The sequence below is a fragment of the Pongo pygmaeus genome, chromosome 2, assembly GCF_028885625.2.
Source record: "Pongo pygmaeus isolate AG05252 chromosome 2, NHGRI_mPonPyg2-v2.0_pri, whole genome shotgun sequence".
NCBI lineage: Eukaryota > Metazoa > Chordata > Mammalia > Primates > Hominidae > Pongo > Pongo pygmaeus.
Window position 1 is genome coordinate 110,890,123 of NC_085930.1, and position 18,434 is coordinate 110,908,556.

The following is an 18,434-nucleotide window of genomic DNA, read 5'->3' on the forward strand; positions in this document are numbered from 1 at the left end:
AAAACAGGTTTGGCAATTTCTTCTAAAACTAGATATGCAATTACCACACTACACAGCAATTGCACTCTTGGGCATTTATTCCATAGGAATGAAAACTTATGTTCACACAAAAACCTATACATGAATGTTTATGGCAGCTGAATCATAATTGCTCCTAACTGGAAACAACCCAGATGTCTTTCAGTGGGTAAATGGTTAAACAAACTGGTACATTCATACTAGAACTACTCAGCAATAAAAAGGAATGGATTATTGATACACACAACAACTTGGATGAATCTCCAAGGAATTGTTCTGAGTAAAAAAAAAAAAAAAAAATCCATCCTAAAGAGTCTACATGCTGCGTTATTTCATTTACATAACATTTTTGAAATGACAAAATTTTAAAAATGGAGGACAGACTGGTGGTTGTAAAGGGTTAAGGACTAGGGCAGGAGGAGGGAGGGAAGTGTACATAGTTATAAAATCACAACAGAGAGATCCTTGTGATAGTAAGTATTTGGTATCTCTTTTTTTTTTTGAGATAGTCTCACTCTGTCGCCCAGGCTGGAGTGTAATGGCGCGATCTCAGCACACTGGCAACCTCCACTTCCTGAGTTCAAGTGATTCTCATGCTTCAGCTTCCCAAGTAGCTGGGATTACAGGTGAGCACCACTATGCCTGGCTAATTTTTGTTATTTTTAGTAGAGATAGGATTTTGCCATGTTGGCCAGGCTGGTCTTGGACTCCTGGCCTCAAGTGATCTGCCCGCCTCAGCATCCCAAAATGCTGGGATTATAGGCGTGCATGAGCCACCGTGCCTGGCCAGTATTTGGTATCTTGATGGTTGTGGTTACACAAACTGACACATGATAAATCAAAAGAAAAGTACAGTTAAATTGGAGAAATCTAAGAGGAGTAGGTTGTATCGATGTCAATATCCTGGTTGAATATTATACTAAAGTTCTGCAAAATATTATCATTGTGGGGAACTGGAAAAGTATACAGGGGATCTCTTATTTTTTACAACTGCATGTGATTCTATAATAATCTCAATATAATTTCAAATTAAAAAGCAAAATACAAAGGGCAGTGTCCTACAGATACTTCTGGTTAGAGAAACAAAGTGGGCTGGAATTAACAAACATCTGTATACTCTACATGAGGAAATACTGGTGACCCAGATTGGATTCGCCAGCTTCTTGGATGATAAAATGTCAAGCTTATAAACTAAAGAAAATTCTCAAGAGAATTTTGGGCAGAAAAAAAAATGGCATGAGAGCCTTAGTGGTGACCGTGGAAAAGTAACAAACCTAGAGGAAAATCATCCCTCTTTTTAAAAAACGGGTTACTGCAAAAATGATATCCTCGTCAAAAATAATCCTTGGATTGCTGGAGCAAATGTTACCCCCTTTCCCAAACTTTCTAATACATACATTCTAGAAAGTCAGTTCTGAAATTATCTTGCATCCTTAATTTTCTCACAGCATGTTCTTATTTTAATGAAAACCTGGCTTTCTGCTAGGAACCATGCTTTCCAGAAGCCCTCTAAGTAGACCTGGCTATTCCTTTTCCTATGCCACATAGTCCCATCGTGGTCATGAGGCAAACGAATGATACTCCTCACTACACACACCATATTTAAAAAACCCTAATCCTTTGAGGCTCACATCTACCTGAATCCTACTCTTTATCCTGTCTCTCTTTGCTGCCACCTGTATATTATAGGTCTCCCACCCTCAGCTCACCAGGCAGCAATTGGAGACCAACGGGAAAGATCCATTTTTCCTTTATCAGGAAACTTCGGGTTTATACCTGCAGTGCTGATGGCAGTCTAGTGCCCTATCTTATGTACGCATGTCTATGGGATGGGTATTCATTCACCTTATGAAGAAAAAAATAGAAAAACAACTACCAAGACTTTCAAATTACGAAGGCCTGGATAAATATTTGGGTAGGCGCTGTGGCTCACGCCTGTAATCCCGGCACTTTGGGAGGCCAAGGCGGGCGGATCACCTGAGGTCAGGAGTTCAAGACCAGCCTGGTCAACATGGTGAAACCCCGTCTCTACTAAAATTAAAAAAATTAGCCAGGTGTGGTGGCAGGTGCCCGTAATCCCAGCTACTCAGGAGGCTGAGGCAGGAGAATCGCTTGAACCTGGGAAATGGAGGTTGCAATGAGCTGAGATCGTGCCACTGCACTCCAGCCTGGGCGACACAGCGAGACTCTATCTCAAATAAATAGATAGACAGATAGATAGATAGATAGATAGATAGATAGATAGATAGATAGACAGATAGATAGAAAAACTCCCTTGAATCATCTTTCCTAGAAATTTGCCTCCCACCCCATATTGCCCTGAAATATAGTAGTGTCTTACATTGGAAGGTGCCATTTAAAAAAAAAAATACAAGTATTTTCCTTTATGAAAATAAACGATGTTCTTCATTTTAAAAATCCTCTAAAGTGTAAAAATAAAAACACAGCACTGCTATTCCACTACCCAAATACAACCACTTTTAATATTTCTATTTCGATCTTGTTTTAGTGCCTAGTTTGAAATAAACACAACTTTATTTATTTAGCATTGCTATATTGCGTCCTGCTTCCTTCACTCACCATCATAACATGGCCTTTCCCCACACCGTTTTACATTTTTCAAATATATCTGAATGGCTACTTTAAATTTCATGGTGAGATCGATCGCTTTTTAACTCCCCAACAGGAGAGCGGAATGGGCATCTCTGTGCAGAACGTTTGGTCCACAAAACTTTTTAAAATATATACTCCAGAAGATTAAAAATCTCCAGCGCACTCGAGATCATGCCCGCTTGGATCCAGCCCAGCGCGCCATCAGCGCCTCTGTCACTTTCAGAACTCTTGGCGCCCCCTCGGCCCCCGTAGAGCAGCGTTGAAAACGCTCAAGTGACGTCGCTTGTTTCCCTGGTGACGGTTGCCAGGGCAGCGCGTGCCGGCGTCCGGAGGAGGTAACCTAGCCGCGGCGGTCTTAGAAGGCAGAAGTGGAGAGAGACCGCTGTAAGTGCCGGGGAGAGCGGAAGGGCTTGGGCCAGAGCTGGGAAAGCCTGCAGCTGCCGGGGGCGCGGAACCGAGCCCGAGCGCAACCCCAGCCCGAGCGCGCTGCCACTGGCCGGGCGCTCACCGCGTGCTGGGCGCCCAGCGAGGACTCTTCCCCTTCGTCCTTTGAATCTTCACACACAGCCCTCTTCTTCCCCAGGCAGACGCTTATTTTCCATGCAGTACATGGGTTAGTGAGGCGCAGAGAGTGGGTCACCTGCCCCAAAGTCATAGCGTAGATGGCACAGTCAGAACTCGAACTCAGGTCCGCCTGACAAGCGCTGTCTGCTGGGCCTCTGCCACTGGGCCCTCTGGCACCGCACCGAGAGATGCGACCCGACGGTGTGCACTTTCCCATCTCCCAGTTCCCCTTCCAGGCCCAGCCCCCACAGGACTGGGGACTCGCAAGAGGGAGTTACCCTCCAAGCCCGGACTCCAGCCCTGAGAACCAGAGCATCACCCCGCTCCCATCCCAAACCCATCCCTAGGAAGATGCTAGCAGTGTATAGGGCGCCAAACTAGGCATCCGTCGGCGGCCTCCCCACACCTCCAGGCCCCTAGGCTGTTGTTGAGAATACTCGAAAAGAACACAGTAAAAGAAAAGAAAGAGAAGGAGAGAGGAAGAGAAAAACAATGAAAAAAGTGGCAGGCCGATGGGGCAAGGGGTCTCAGTCCTTCCTCACTGGTCTCTGTCACCTATGGTCCCACATCCTGTGGGATCTTGCTTCCTCATAGGACTCCTGAGCGGATGCCACTCTTCCCACTCCCTGGCTCTAAGTCGTACCTGAGCCAAGAGTTCTTTCCATGCAGCTCTAGCCTTTACTTTATTATTTTTTTAATTATTATTACTTTTTTTTTTTTTTTTTGACAGAGTCTCGCTCTATTGCCCAGGCTGGAGTGCAGTAGCGCGATCTCAGCTCATTGCAACCTCTGCCTCCCGGGTTCAAGCGATTCTCCTGCCTCGGGTTCTTGAGTAGCTGGGATTACAGGCGCCTGCCACCACGCCTGGCTAATTTTGGTATTTTTAGTAGAGATGGGGTTTCACCATGTTGGCCAGGCTGGTCTCGAACTCCTGACTTCAGGTAATCCACCCACCTCAGCCTCCCAAAGTCCTGGGATTACAGGCATGAGCCACCACGCCCAGCTTAGCCTTTACTTTTAAAAGAAAATTAATAGACTTAAAGCAGATTTTTGGAAGCATTAAGCAAAAAACAGTTCCTTTATACATTCCGTATTCCCATTTCCTCTGTTGTGAACATCTTACACATTGCACTGGTGTGGTACATTTGTTATCGTTGATACAACTATATTGGTATGTTATTACTAACTAAAGTCCATAGTTTACATTAGAGTTCATCTGTTGTTGTTGTTTTGAGACAGGGTCTCACTTTGTCACCCAGGCTGGAGTGCGGTGGCATGATCATGGCTCACTGTAGCCTCCAACCCCTGGGCTCAAGCAGTCCTCCCACCTCAGCCTTCTGAGTAACTGGGAACACAGGCACATGCCACCATGCCCGGCTAATTTTTTTATTTTTTGTAGAGATATGGTCTTGCTATGTTGCCCAAACTGGTCTCAAACTCCTGGCCTCAAGTGGTCCTCCCACCTTGGCTTCCTAGAGTGTTGACATTACAGCTGTGAGTCACCACACCTGGCCAGTGTTCCTTGCTTAAGGTTGCACAGGTCTACAAGTTGTGCTAAATGTGTAATGCTGTGTATCCACCATTAAAGTATACAGAACAGTTTCACCTCCCTAAAAACCCCCTAGGCTTTACTGTTCATTTTTCCTTCCTGCCAACCCCTGGAAACCACTGATATTTTTCATTTAGAAGGGATTTACAATCACTGATATCTTTTACTTCTCTGTAATTTTGCCTTTTCCAGAATATTATACAGTTTGCAATTATACAGCATGTAGCCTTTTCAGACTGGCTTCTTCACTTAACAATACACATTTAGGTTTCTTTCATGTGTTTTCATGGCTTGATAGCTCATTTCTTTTCATCACTGAATAATATTCCCCGGTATGAGTGTACCAGGTTATCTATTCACATATTGAAATACATCTTTTTTTTTTTTTACTGATTTTTGGTAATCATGAGTAAAGCCATTCTGTCCAGAATTGGTGGGTTCTTGGTCTCCCTGACTTCAAGAATGAAGCCGCGGACCCTCGCGGTGAGTGTTACAGTTCTTAAAGGTGGCGTGTCTGGAGTTTGTTTCTTCCTTCTGATGTCCAGATGTGTTTGGAGTTTCTTCCTTTTGGTGGGTTCATGGTCTCGCTGGCTCAGGAGTGAAGCTGCAGACCTTCGCGGTGAGTGTTACAGCTCTTAAGGTGGCGCATCTGGAGTTGTTCATTCCTCCTGGTGGGTTCATGGTCTCGCTGACTTCAAGAGTGAAGTTGCAGACCTTCACGGTGAGCGTTACAGCTCATAAAGGCAGTGTGGACCCAAAGAGTGAGCAGTAGCAAGATTTATTGCAAAGAGCAAAAGAACAAAGCTTCCACAGTGCAGAATGAGACCCCAGCGGGTTGCCACTGCTGGCTGGGGCAGGCTGCTTTTATTCTCTTATCTGGCCCCATCCACATCCTGCTGATTGGTCCATTTTACAGAGAGCCGATTGGTCTGTTTTACAGAGAGCTGATTGGTCCATTTTGACAGGGTGCTGATTGGTGTGTTTACAATCCTTGAGCTAGACAAAAGTTTTCCACCTCCCCACTAGATTAGCTAGATACAGAGTGTCAATTGGAGCATTTACAAACCTTGAGCTAGATACAGAGTGCCAATTGGCATATTCACGATCCCTTAGCTAGACATAAATATTCTCCAAGTCCCCACCAGATTAGCTAGATACAGAGTGCCAATTGGTGCATTCACAAACCCTGAGCTAGACATAGGGTGCTGATTGGTGTGTTTACAAACCTTGAGCTAGATACAGAGTGCTGATTGGTGCACTCACAATCCCTTAGCTAGACACAAAGGTTCTCCAAGTCCCCACTAGACTCAGGAGCCCAGCTGGCTTCACCCAGTGGATCCTGCACCAGGGCCCTAGGCGGAGCTGCCGGCCAGTCCCGCTGTGTGCCCCCGCCTCAGCCTTTGGGCGGTTGATGGGACCAGGCGCTGCAGAGCAGGGGGCTGCGCTGGTCGGGGTGGCTCGGGCGCGCAGGAGCCCACGGGGCAGGGGGAGGCTCAGGCATGGTGGGCTGTGGGTCCCCAGCCCTGCCCCGTGGGGAGGAAGCTAAGGCCCCGTGAGAAATTGAGCACAGCAGCTGCTGGACCAGGTGCTAAGCCCCTCGCTGCCCGGGGCTTGCCGGCCAGCCAGCTGCTCGGAGTGTGGGCCCATGGAGCCCATGCCCACCCAGAACTCTTACTGGCCAGCAAGCACCATGCACAGCCCCAGTTCCTGCCGGCGCCTCTCACTCCACACCTCCCCGCAAGCTGAGGGAGCCAGCTCCGGCCTTGGCCAGCCCAGAAAGGGGCTCCCACAGTGCAGCGGCAGGCTGAAGGGCTCCTCAAGCACCACCAGAGTGGGCGCCAAGGCAGAGGAGGCGCCCAGAGCGAGCGAGGGCTGCGAGGGCTGCCAGCATGCTGTCACCTCTCACTGTGAACATTTCATGTGCAAGTTTTTGTGTGGATATATTGTTAAACTCATTTAGGTAAATATGATTACTGGATCATATGGCAAGACTATGTTTAGCTTTGAAAAAGACTACCCAATTGTCTTGCGAAGTGGCTTTTCCATTTTGCATCCCCACCAGCAATAAATAGAAATTCTTGTTGCTTCACATTCTTGCCATCATTGTCAATGTTTTGGATTCTAGCCATTCTAATAGGTATGTAATGGTATCTCATTTTTGTTTTAATTTGCAATTTCCTAATTATATATGATGCTGAACATCTTTTCGTATGTCTACTTGCCATCCATATTTCTTTTTTGTTGAGGAGTTTGTTCAGATCTTTTGCCCACTTTCCTTTATTTTCTTTCTTTCTTTTTTTTTGAGATGGAGTTTCACTCTTGTTGCCCAGACTGGAGTGCAATGGCATGATCTCAGCTCACTGCAACCTCCACCTCCCAGTTCAAGCAATTCTCCTGCCTCAGCCTCCTGAGTAGCTGGGATTACAGGCTCCTGCCACCACGCCCAGCTAATTTTTATATTTTTAGTAGACACGGGGTGTTTAACCATGTTGGCCAGACTGGTCTCGAACTCCCAACCTCAGGTGATCCACCCACCTCAGCCTCCCAAAGTGCTGGGATTACAGGCATGAGCCACCATGCCCAGCCTTGCCCACTTTTTAACTGGGGTATTTTCTTATTATTAAATTATCAGAATTCTTTGTATATGTTGGATATAGTCCTTTGTCAAATATGTGTCTGGCAGGTTTTCTTCCAGTCTCTATGGCTTCTCTTTTCTTTCATTTTCTTGTTTTCTATTTTTTTTTATTTTTTGAGTCTTGCTCTGTAGCCCAGGCTGGAGTGCAGTGGAGTGATCTCAGCTTACTGCAGCCTCCACCTCCCGGGTTCAAGCGATTCTCCTGCCTCAGCCATCCGAGTAGTTGGGACTGCAGGTGCACACCAACATGCCCAGCTAATTTTTGTATTTTCAGTAGAGACAGGGTTTCACCATGTTGGCCAGGCTGGTCTCAAACTCCTGACCTCAGGTGATCCGCCTGCCTCAGCCTCCTAAAGTGCTGGGATTACAGGCATGAGCCACTGTTCCCGGCCTCTTTTCATTTTCTTAACAGTATCTTTCACAGAGTAGAAGTTTATAATTTTAATGAAGTTGAATTTATCAATTTTTTTGTTTCATGTATCATGCTTTTGGTATTGTATATGAAAACTCATAGCCAAACCCAAGGTCAGCTAGATTTTCTCCTGTATTACCTTCTAGAAGTTTTGCATTTTACATTTCAGTATATAATCCATTTTGAGTTAATATTTGTGACAGGAATAAGGTCTGTGTCTAGATTCACTTTTTTACATGTGGACATTCATTGTTCCATCACCATTGCCTTTGTTTCTTTGTCAAGGATCAGTTGACTCTATTTATGTGGGTCTATTTCTGGGCTCTTTATTTGGTTTCATTGATTCATTTGTCTGTTTCTTCACCAATACCACACTGTCTTAATTACTATCATTTTATAGTCTTTTTTTTTTTTTTTTTGAGATGGAGTTTTGCTCTTGTTGGCCAGGCTGGAGTGCAATGGCACGATCTCAGCTCACTGCAACCTCTGCCTCCCGGGTTCAAGCGATTCTCCTGCCTCAGCTTCCCAGGTAGCTGGGATTACAGGTGCCCACCACCACACCCGGCAATTTTTATATTTTTAGTAGAGATGGGGTTTTACCACGTTTGCCAGGGTCTTGAACCCCTGACCTCAGGTGATCCATCCACCCGCCTCGGCATCCCAAAGTGCTGGGATTACAGGTGTGAGCCACCATGCCTAGCCTAGTAAGTCTTAAGGTCAGGTAGTGTCAGTTTTCCACCTTTGTTCTTCTTTAATATTGTTTTGGATGTTCTGGATCTTTTGCCTCTCCACATAAACTTTGGAATCAATTTGTCGATATCCATACAGTAATTTGCTGGGATTTCTTTATTGCAATTGCATTGAATCTATAGATCAAGTTGGGAAGAACTGACATCTTAACAATATTCATTCTTCCTCTTCGTGTGCATGAGATAACTATTTGTTTAGTTCTTGATTTTATCAGAGTTTTATAGTTTATAGTCTTTTCTCAGAGTTTTATATTTCTCCTAATATAGATCTTACACATATTTTGTAAGATTTATACCTAAGTATTTCAATGTTTGTGCTAATATAAATGGCATTGCATTTTTAACTTGAATTTTCCATTGCTTATTGCTAGTATGTGGGAAACCATTTGACTTCTGTATATTAACCTTGCCTCTTGCAACCTTGCTGCAATCACTTATAAGTTCCAGGAGTTTTTTGTTCTTTTTTTTCTAATAGATTCTTTGAGATTTTCTGCATAGACAGTCATCTGCAACCAAGGCAATTTTATTTCTTCCTTTCCAAAATATATATCTTTTATTTCCTTTTCTTGGCTTATTCCATTAGGTAGAACTTCTAGTATGATGTTGAATGAGAGTAGAGAGAAGGGACATCTTGCCATGTTCCCAGTCTTAGGGGGAAAGCGTGTAGTTTCTCACTGCTAAGTATGATGGTAGCTGTATGTTTTTTGTAGATGTTCTTAATCAAATTAAAGAAGTTCCCCTCTATTCCTAGTTTACTTAGAGCTTTTATCATGAATGAGCATTGGATTTTGTCAAATGCTTTTTCTGTGTCTATTAATATGATTGTGTGACTTTTCTCCTTTAGCCTGTTGATGTGATAGGTTTATGTTAATTGATTTTCTAATGTTAAACCAGCCTTGCATACCTAAAGTAACTCCTATTTGGTCATGTGGTATAATTTTTCAAATACATCATTGGATTCAATTTGCTAATATTCTTGGAGAGGAAGTTTGTTTGTTTGTTTGGTTGGTTGGTTTTTTGTTTTTTTTTTTTTGAGACAGGGTCTCGCTCTTTTGCCCAGTCTGGAGTGCAGTGGTGCAATCATGGCTCAGTGCAGTGGGAGGAAGATCTGAGAATTACCTCCCCTCCTTTCACTTGACTGGCCCATCGAACTCTTTCTTTGCTGCAAAACTCGCTGTTTTCAGTGCATTGGTTTTCTGGACAGCAGGCAAGATGAACCTGTCAGGCTGTTACTTGCTTCCAGCTGCCTCTTCTTCCTCTTCCCTCTCCTTCCGTCTCTCCTACCTCCTCACTCTACACCTTCTCCTCATGCTGCTTTGTTCATACTCTAGGTCTCAACTACCTGAGGCTCCAGCTCAGACTTCCCTTCTGAACCCCAAAGCCACCCAGCATCTCAGTCAGCCAGCTGCCCACCCAGCATCTCAAAGTCCACCACCTTGTCTGCAGCGTGGAAAACTGCTTCTCTGTCAGGGCCTGCTATCTCCCCAATCACTCAAACCCAAACCGCCTAGGTTTCTCCCTTCTCCTTCTCTGCATAGTTGCCTTCAGTCCCTTCCATTTGGCAGCAATTCCTGTTCCCCCTTCTCCATCTCCACTGCTGCAGTTTTGATTTAGGCCCACATGGCTTCCCAGAGACCCCCTCCTAGCTAGGCCCTTTGCCTCCAGCTCTGCAGAAGGCAAAGCTGATCCTGTGTGCACCCTCTGAACATCTCCAACGCCTCAGGATAAAGTCCAGGCTCCTTAGCTGGGCAGATCAGACCCTTCTTCTGGTGCCTCCCCAAATGTGCCCTGCCCTCTGGCCATTCTGAACCCTTCGTAGTGCCCCACACTCATCACATTCTCTGCACATGCTGTTCTGGCAGGAGAGCCCGTTGCCCCCCACTCAGGCACTGTCCCTTCCCCACCCAGGTGAATTTCTTCTGCATTCAGCTTCAAATTGACTGAGATGCCTGTCTCTCCTACAGCTTCTCTCTCCCCACACAGCCTCTCAGAGTGCTTAACACCTCTCATTCTCAAACCAGCTGAACGTTAGGCTCACCTGGGAAGCTTTAAAAATACAAAAATGTTAGCTGGGCATAGTGGTGCACGACTGTAGTCCCAGCTGCTCGGGAGGCTGAGGCAGGAGAATCGCTTGAACCCAGGAGGTAGAGGTTGCTGTGAGCTGAGATCGTGCCATTGCACTCCAGCCTGGGCAACAAGAGTGAAACTCCATCTTAAAAAAATAAAAATAAAAATAGACACCCTGGCCACAGCCCAGATAATTAATTCCAAATCTCCACTGGCCTCATGAATAGCACAGATTAGATACTAATACTCTGGGGGCCTGTCTGGACCACAGGTGTCCTCTCAGTGCAGGCATTACTGTCTATCCCAGAGGCTTCGTTGGGCCAAGAGCACCACTTTTCATACAGTGATAATGATAATTATTTCCATGCATTCTTCCACTTAATCTCACAACCTCCCTGTGAAGTTCATAAAAGTATCAGAGTCCCATTTTACAAATCGGAAACGAAAGCAAAGAGGTTAAGTAATTTGCTTGGGGCACAGTGTACATTCAATGAATATCAGTTCCTCAGTGACTTCAAGTGCAAGTTGGGAGTGGAGAAAAGCTTTACAAGTTACTGTGTTCATTCATTCAGTGACAATTCTACAAACGTTAGTTGAAGGCCTTTTCTGGGCAAGATGCTGAGATTTAGCAAATGAATAAGGTATTAGGACCACTGCCCTTAAGAGGTCTCTTTGTAAAGGGAAGTAATGTAAATAAAATAATAGATAATTATAATACACTGAGGTTAAGTTTAGTGATCAAGGGGTGCCCTAGGGATTCTGGGAGTCCACAGAGTGCCCTGAGGGGAATCCTAGAGGCTAACTGGGAGTTAGTGGGAAGGTAAAGGGCTGCGATGGGGAGGCCTGGGAGGAAGGCCTCCCGGGTAGAGGAGTGGCTGAAGCCAGCCTCTGAGATGCCACTGGGCTTAATCCACAGCGGGAGCCACAAACCCAAAACATCTGCTGTGGCTGATGGGAAATAAAAGTGAATCCAGCAGGTTTAAGAGAAAGAACAACATTTATGTGCAGTGATAATGGGCAGCTGATATGCCAGCTGCAGCATCTGGAAGTGGCAGGGACAGTGGTTTAATGGAAAGAACATATTGTACACCAAAGGAACTCTCTGCATAGCAGCTGCTGTCCGTGTGGGACGATGGGCCCAGCATTGCCAGATCTGTAAACTTTTATAAAAGAAGGTGAACTATGGGCCCAGCATTGCCAGAACTGTAAACTTTTATAAAAGAAGCTGGTGTAAACCAAACATAAAATTCAGAGGCTCCCCCCATCCATCTGAATGGACTTCCTTCTCAGCCAGGGCACTCCAAAGTTAACCTGAAAGACCTGTTCAGGCCTTTCAGGGAGCAAGGGTTGGACATGCCTCATTATGCTCTCCTCCCTTTTGGAATTCAGGAAAAGTTTACCAACATGTAACATCAACACAGACCTTAAGTCTGATGAGAAACATTTACAGTCTATTCTCTCTGAAGCCTGCTACCTGGAGGCTTCATTTGCATGATCAAAACTTTGGTCTCTTTTATTCTAACCCAGACATTCCTTTCTATTTATAGTAACTCTTTCAACCAATTACCAATCAGAAAAATTTTAAATCTACTTATGACCTGGAAGCTCCCCGCTCCCAACCTTGGAATTGTCCTGCTTTTCTGGACCAAATCGGTATATATCTTAAATGTATTTCATTGATGCCTCAGGTCTGCCTGAAATGTATAAAACCAAGCTGTGCCCTGACCACCTTGGGCACGTGGTGTCAGGATCTCCTGAGGGCTGTGTCACAGGCCATGATCACTCATATTTGGCTCAGAATAAATCTCTTCAGACTGGGTGCAGTGGCTCACACCTGTGATCCCAGCACTTTGGGAGGCTGAGGCGGGTGGATCACTTGAGATCAGGAGTTCAAGACCAGCCTGGCCAACATGGTGAAACCATGTCTGTATAAAAACATACAAAAATTATCTGGGTGTGGTGGTGCATGCCTGTAGTCCCAGCAACTCAGAAGGCTGAGGCAGGAGAATTGCTTGAGCCCAGGAGGCAGAGGTTGCAGTGAGTCAAGATTGCGCCACTGTACTCCAGCCTGGGTGACAGAGCGAGACTTCATCTAAAAAAAAAAAAAAAAAGTACATCTCTTCAAATATTTTACAGAGTTTGACTGTTTTTGTTGACACTGGAAATCTGATATTGAAACTACAATTCTTTGAATGTTGGCAACAAATTCAAATCCTAACATAGTGTTCTGTAAGAGCCAAACAAAAATGTCTGTGGGATGTGTTAAACTAACTGTAGCCTAAAGCTGCCTTCTTATATATTCTAAGTTCAGCCTAAAGGTTTCTCTGTACATAGTAAACTGTAACCTAACTAGGAATTTAAACAGACTGCAGTCTACTCTTGTACCAGTCACAGAGTTTCAGCCAATCACAGGCAGCCAGCTATTCAAATTGTATTCAAAAAAGGCAAACAGCCAGCTGTAATCAGTCTAGCTGTTTCTGTACCTCACTTGTGCTTTCTGTTCATCACTTTCCTTTTTCTGTTCATAAATCTTATTCGACTAGGTGGCAGCCCTGGAGTCACTCTGAATCTGTTCTGGTTCTGGGGGCTGCTAGATTTGTGAATCATTCTTTGCTCAATTGAATTCTGTTAAATTTGATTTGTTTAAAGTTTTTCTTTTTTTATTTTGCAGACAGGGTCTGACTGTCACCCAGGCTAGAGTGCAGTGGCACGATCACAGCTCATTGTAGTCTCAACCTCCTGGGCTCAAGCTATGCCTCCACCTTGGCCTTCCAAAGTGCTGGGATTACAGGTGTGAGCCATCATGCCTGGCCTAACGTTTATCTTTTAACAGAGGATATAGCCTTTGGGCCAGCCATTATACTCACATGTATTGTTTATTGCAATGAAAGAATACAGGTCAAAATCAGCAAAGAGGCACATAGGGCAGAGTCCAGGAGACACCAGGTGCAAGCTTCCAGTTGTCTTCTCCCAGTGGAGTCATGTTGACAGTACTTACTTCTCCCAGAAACAATTTGTGGCAACTTACGTGGAGTACTGCCAGCCAGGGAAGCTCCCCTGAGTCTTGGTGTCCAGGGTTTTTATTAGGAGTTGGTTACGTAGGTACAGTTGACCTTAGTCACTTGGTCTCCAGCCCCCTGCAGCCTACCCCGCACCTGGCAATGAATCACATTGTTAATTAACATGGACTGGAATGGCCCAAGGTCCCCAGGTGAAGAAAAACACTCTCATCAGGAAGGATGGTCCAAGGGCTCAGAGATTCTCTCTTAGGAGCGGGTCAAAGGCCAAACCTGTTTTTTGGAATTTGTGGGTGTGGACAATACAGGTTTTCTGAGTTAATTCTTTATAGTTCCTCTTACTGGGCAGAGCTGCCTGGTAAGGAATTTCAACATAACACCAGCTTCTGCTTTTGTTTGACCTTTGCCAAACCCTGGGCTCAGCCCACAGCACATTAAAACCAGCTGGGCAGCAGTTATACCATCCCGTGCCTGGTCTCCACTCCAGACTAATTTAAATCAGATTCTCTAGGGGTGGGGCCTGGTTATCAGCATTTTTAGATTGTATCCTGGGGATTTGGTATTGAAGCAAGTTTAAAAGTAACTGGGTACAGGCTCTGGGACCACCCCGTGTGCGAGATGGAGATAAGTATATTGAGAAGGTACAGATAGAGCAGTTGAAGCTGTTTGGGGAGGTAGAGTATTCCTCCTGGCGGGTCAGAAAAGGACCATGCTATTCATGCTGGGTGTAGGAGGACCGGCAAGATTTAAGCCTTGGGGGGAGAAGGAGGTATAGGAACAGAGGAGCAAGTCAACACAACTAGCTAGAAGTTGGCATTGTGAAAGGGAAAACAGGCTAGAAGGACACAGAGGCCAAATCCAAAGCGCTTAATGCCATTGGACTTGGCTTTGTGGCTAAGGGGCATCTGCTGAAGCTTTTTGCACAGGAGTCTGTCAGGCTCAGAGCTGCGGTTTAGAGAAACTAGTCCCTCAGCAAATGTTATTCATTTGTTCAGCAAGTATTCATCCCATGCCTGCCATATACCAGGCCCTGCTACAGGCACTGAGGATACAGCAATGAACAACACAGTGCCTGCCATTGTGAAGCTGGTGGGGAGGGAGAGAGGCAGTCAACAAGTAAACAAATCAAAATATAATGTGTCAGATGACTCTCAGTGCCATGGAGGAAGACAAAACAGGGCAAGGGCATGGGGAGCGAGGGCAGGGATGCCTTCTACAATAGGATATGAGGAGACCTCTGTGATAAGGTGACATTTGAGAGGAAGTAGGTAAGGTAGATGTCTGGGGGAAGGACATTCCTGGAGAGGTAACAGCAAGTGCAGATATCCCAAGGTGGTTATGAGCCTGGTATCAGTGGGAATGGAGACACGGGGGCAGATTTTAGGACATTTATGGAAAATAAACAAGATTTATGATTAATTGGATGATAGGTAGATGATGTGGCTTGAGGTTGGTTTAAGGCAGGGATGCTTACCACTGGCTACACTTTAAAATCGTGAGGGGAGCATTTAATAATTCCAGTGTCTGTGCTCTATTATTTCATTTATGTGAAGTTCAAACAGACAAAACATCAAGAATGTACAAGAAACTGATCATTCAGTAACAGTGAGTGATTGTATTGTGACTGTAAATTGTATTGTCTAATACAATTTAAAAATGGGCAAAAAATGTGAATAGACACATCACAAAAGAAGATATACACATGGTCAGCAAGCACATGAAAAGATGCTCAACGTAACTAGTCAACAGAGAAATGCAAATTAAAACCACATTGAGATACCATTTTATTTTTATTTTATTTTGATTAATTTATTTATTTATGTTTTATTTATTTATTTATTTTGAGACAGAGTCTTGCTCTGTCACTCAGGTTGGAATGCAATGGCGCAATCTTGGCTCATTGCAACCTCAGCCAGGCTGGAGTGTAACGGCGCAATCTTGGCTCACTGCAACCTTGCCCAGGCTGGAGTGCAATGGCTCAATCTTGACTCACTGCAACCTCTGCCTCCCAGGTTCGAGTGATTCTCCTGCCTTAGCCTCCTGAGTAACTAGGATTACAGGCCTGTGTCACCACACCCAGCTAATTTTTGTATTTTTAGTAGAGATGGAGTTTCTCCATTTTGGCCAGGCTGGTCTCAAACTTCTGACCTCAGGTGATCCACCCACCTCAGCCTCCCAAAGTGTTGGGATTACAGGCATGAGCTACTGTGCCCTGCCTATTTATTTATTTATTTTTTAAGACAAGAGTTTTGCTCTTGTTGCCCAGGCTGGAGTGCAATGGCATGATCTCAGCTCACTGCAACCTCTGCCTCCTGGGTTCAAGCAATTCTCCTGACTCAACCTGCCAAGTAGCAGGGATTACAGGCACATGTCACCATGCCTGGCTAATTTTGTATTTTTAGTAGAGATGGGGTTTCATCATGTTGGTCAGGCTAGTCTCGAATTCCTGACCTCAGGTTATCCACCCACCTCGGCCGCCCAGAGTGATGGGATTACAGGCATGAGCCACCATGCCCGGCTGAGATACCATTTTACATACTAATGAGAAAGTCTAAAATTTAGACTGACCAGCCTAAATGCTGACAAGCATGGAGCAACTGGGACTCCCATTGCTAGTAAGAAAGTAAAATGGTACAACCACTCTGGCAAACAGTTTAGCAGTTTCTTATGAAGTTAAACATAAATTTACCATATAAGCCAGAATTTTCACTTCTACGTATTTTGCCCAAGAGCAATAAAAACATACATTCACACAAATACCTTCTTATACATGAATGTTCATAACGGCTTTATTCATAATAGCCAAAACTGGAAACAGCTCAGATGTCCAATAATAGGTGAATGTATAATCAAATTCTTGTTTATTTAAACAATGTAATATTACTCAGTAATAAAAAGGAATGAGCTTATAATGCGTGCAATGACATTGATGAATCTCAAAAAGGTAGTGCTGGGCAAAAAAGAAGCCAGACACAAAAGGCTAACTACTGTATGATTCTAGTTATATGAAATTCCAGAAAAGGCAAAACTGTAGTGAACAAAACCAGACAGGAGTTTGCCTGGGATTGGGATTGGGATTGGCGGGAAATTGACTGCAAAAGGGCACAAAGGAGGATTCTGGGGTGATGAAAATATTCTTTCATGATGATGGAGGTGGTTTACACAAGTGAATATATTTGTCAAAACTCATTTGTACACATAAAATTGGTGTTTTTTTTTTTTTTTGGAGACAAGGTCTCACTGTTACTCTCAATGGAATATAGTGGCACAATCATGGCTCACTGCAGCCTCCACTTCCTGGGCTCAAGCGATCTTGCCACCTCAGCCTCCTAAGTAGCTGGGACTACAGGCATGCACCATCACAGCCAATTTTTTGTAGAGATGGGGTTTTGCCATGTTACCCAGGCTGGTCTCAAACTCCTGGTCTCAAGCAGTCCACTCACCTTGGCCTCCCAAAGTGCTGTGATTGCAGGGCATGAGCCAGTGCACCCAACCTGGTGGATTTTATTGTACATAAATTATTCTTTGATAGACTGACTAAAAAGAAACCAGACAGAATTAATCTTAGGTGGTAGCGGTCAGAATAATGGTTACCTTGGGGGATGATTCACTGGAAGGGGCACAAAGTAGCCTGCTCAGGGACTGTAAGTGCCCTGTACCTTGATCTGGGTGGTCACCACAGAGGTATATGTCTATGGAAAGATTCACTGAGCCGTATGGTCAGGATTTATGTACTTTATTGCATGTGAATTATACCTGAATTTAAAAAGAAAAAGAAGAAATGATGGCCAAACCCCGTTCCTAGAAACTGGGATTTAGTTGGTCTGGAAATGGTCCCAAGCATTGTTATTTAGGAGTTCCTAGGGGATTTTAATGTTCAACCAGAGTTGAGAGTCATTGATTTAAGGGACAGGCAAGAGTCAAGTGTTGAGTCTGAGTGATGGAGACTATTCTGATGCCATGTGCAATCTGGTGGCGTGTTCAGGAACTGGGGAGGATGCTCAGTTCAACCTTGGCTTTCTAGTGATCTGAGGTGAGGGTGGAGCTTCCAAGCTTCTGCGTGGACGTACATGCAACGCGAAGCAGTAAACTCCAGGATTGGGGCTACAGACAGGGCGGACTGTGTGCTGAGTGCTCGGTGTGGAGTTTGCTTCAGCTCAGGCTTCTTTTCTGATGCCTAGGGCAGGATGGCAGCAGATGAAAGCTCACAGAACACTTTGCGGCTCCAGTTCAAGGCAATGCAGGAGATGCAGCACAAACGGTTACAGAAGCAGATGGAGAAAAAGAGGGAAAAAGAACTGAGCCTCAAAAGCAGAGCTGATGACCAAGAGGAGCCCTTGGAGGTTTCAGGTGGCCTCAGCCTTCTCCACGCAGGGGAGCCAAACTCAAAAAATAGCTTTGAGAAGAGGTAAATGCAAGTTTGAAATCTCTCAGGGGTGTGTGTGTGTGTGTGTGTACCACTGGAGCTATAGCAAAACTTGTAAAATGCAGCTAAAGTGATAAAAGGAAGCTTAGAGCCTTAATTATAGCTGCATTTAACAAGTTTTGATACAGCTTCTGTGGTCAATCCATTCTAAATGCTTTATAATACATATTATGATTTCTTCTTAACCCATAAATAATTTAGGAGTATAGGGTGTTTTTCTAGTTCCAAGCATATGATGAGTTTTGGGTTTTCTTGTTTTATTTCTATTTTTTATTATTGATTTCTAAAACAGTCACTTGCCATTTGAGAAAATAGTCTGTATAATGTTATTATTTAGAATTTGCTAAGATTCCCTTTATAGCCTACAATACTTTTTTTTAAGAG

At 44.5% G+C, this 18,434-nt stretch overlaps 1 protein-coding gene across 1 annotated transcript in view; it reads left to right on the forward strand.

Moving 5' to 3' along the window:
• Positions 1–523: 523 nt before the first annotated feature.
• CCDC13 (coiled-coil domain containing 13) overlaps positions 524–18,434 on the forward strand; it is a 68,642-nt gene continuing 50,731 nt past the window's right edge. Inside the window, exons 1-3 of the mRNA XM_054483342.2 lie at positions 524–644; positions 2,705–3,015; positions 17,806–18,032. Of these exons, the coding sequence (XP_054339317.1) occupies positions 17,812–18,032 (221 nt within the window). The 5' untranslated portion in view covers positions 524–644; positions 2,705–3,015; positions 17,806–17,811. The remainder of the gene's footprint in view (positions 645–2,704; positions 3,016–17,805; positions 18,033–18,434) is intronic.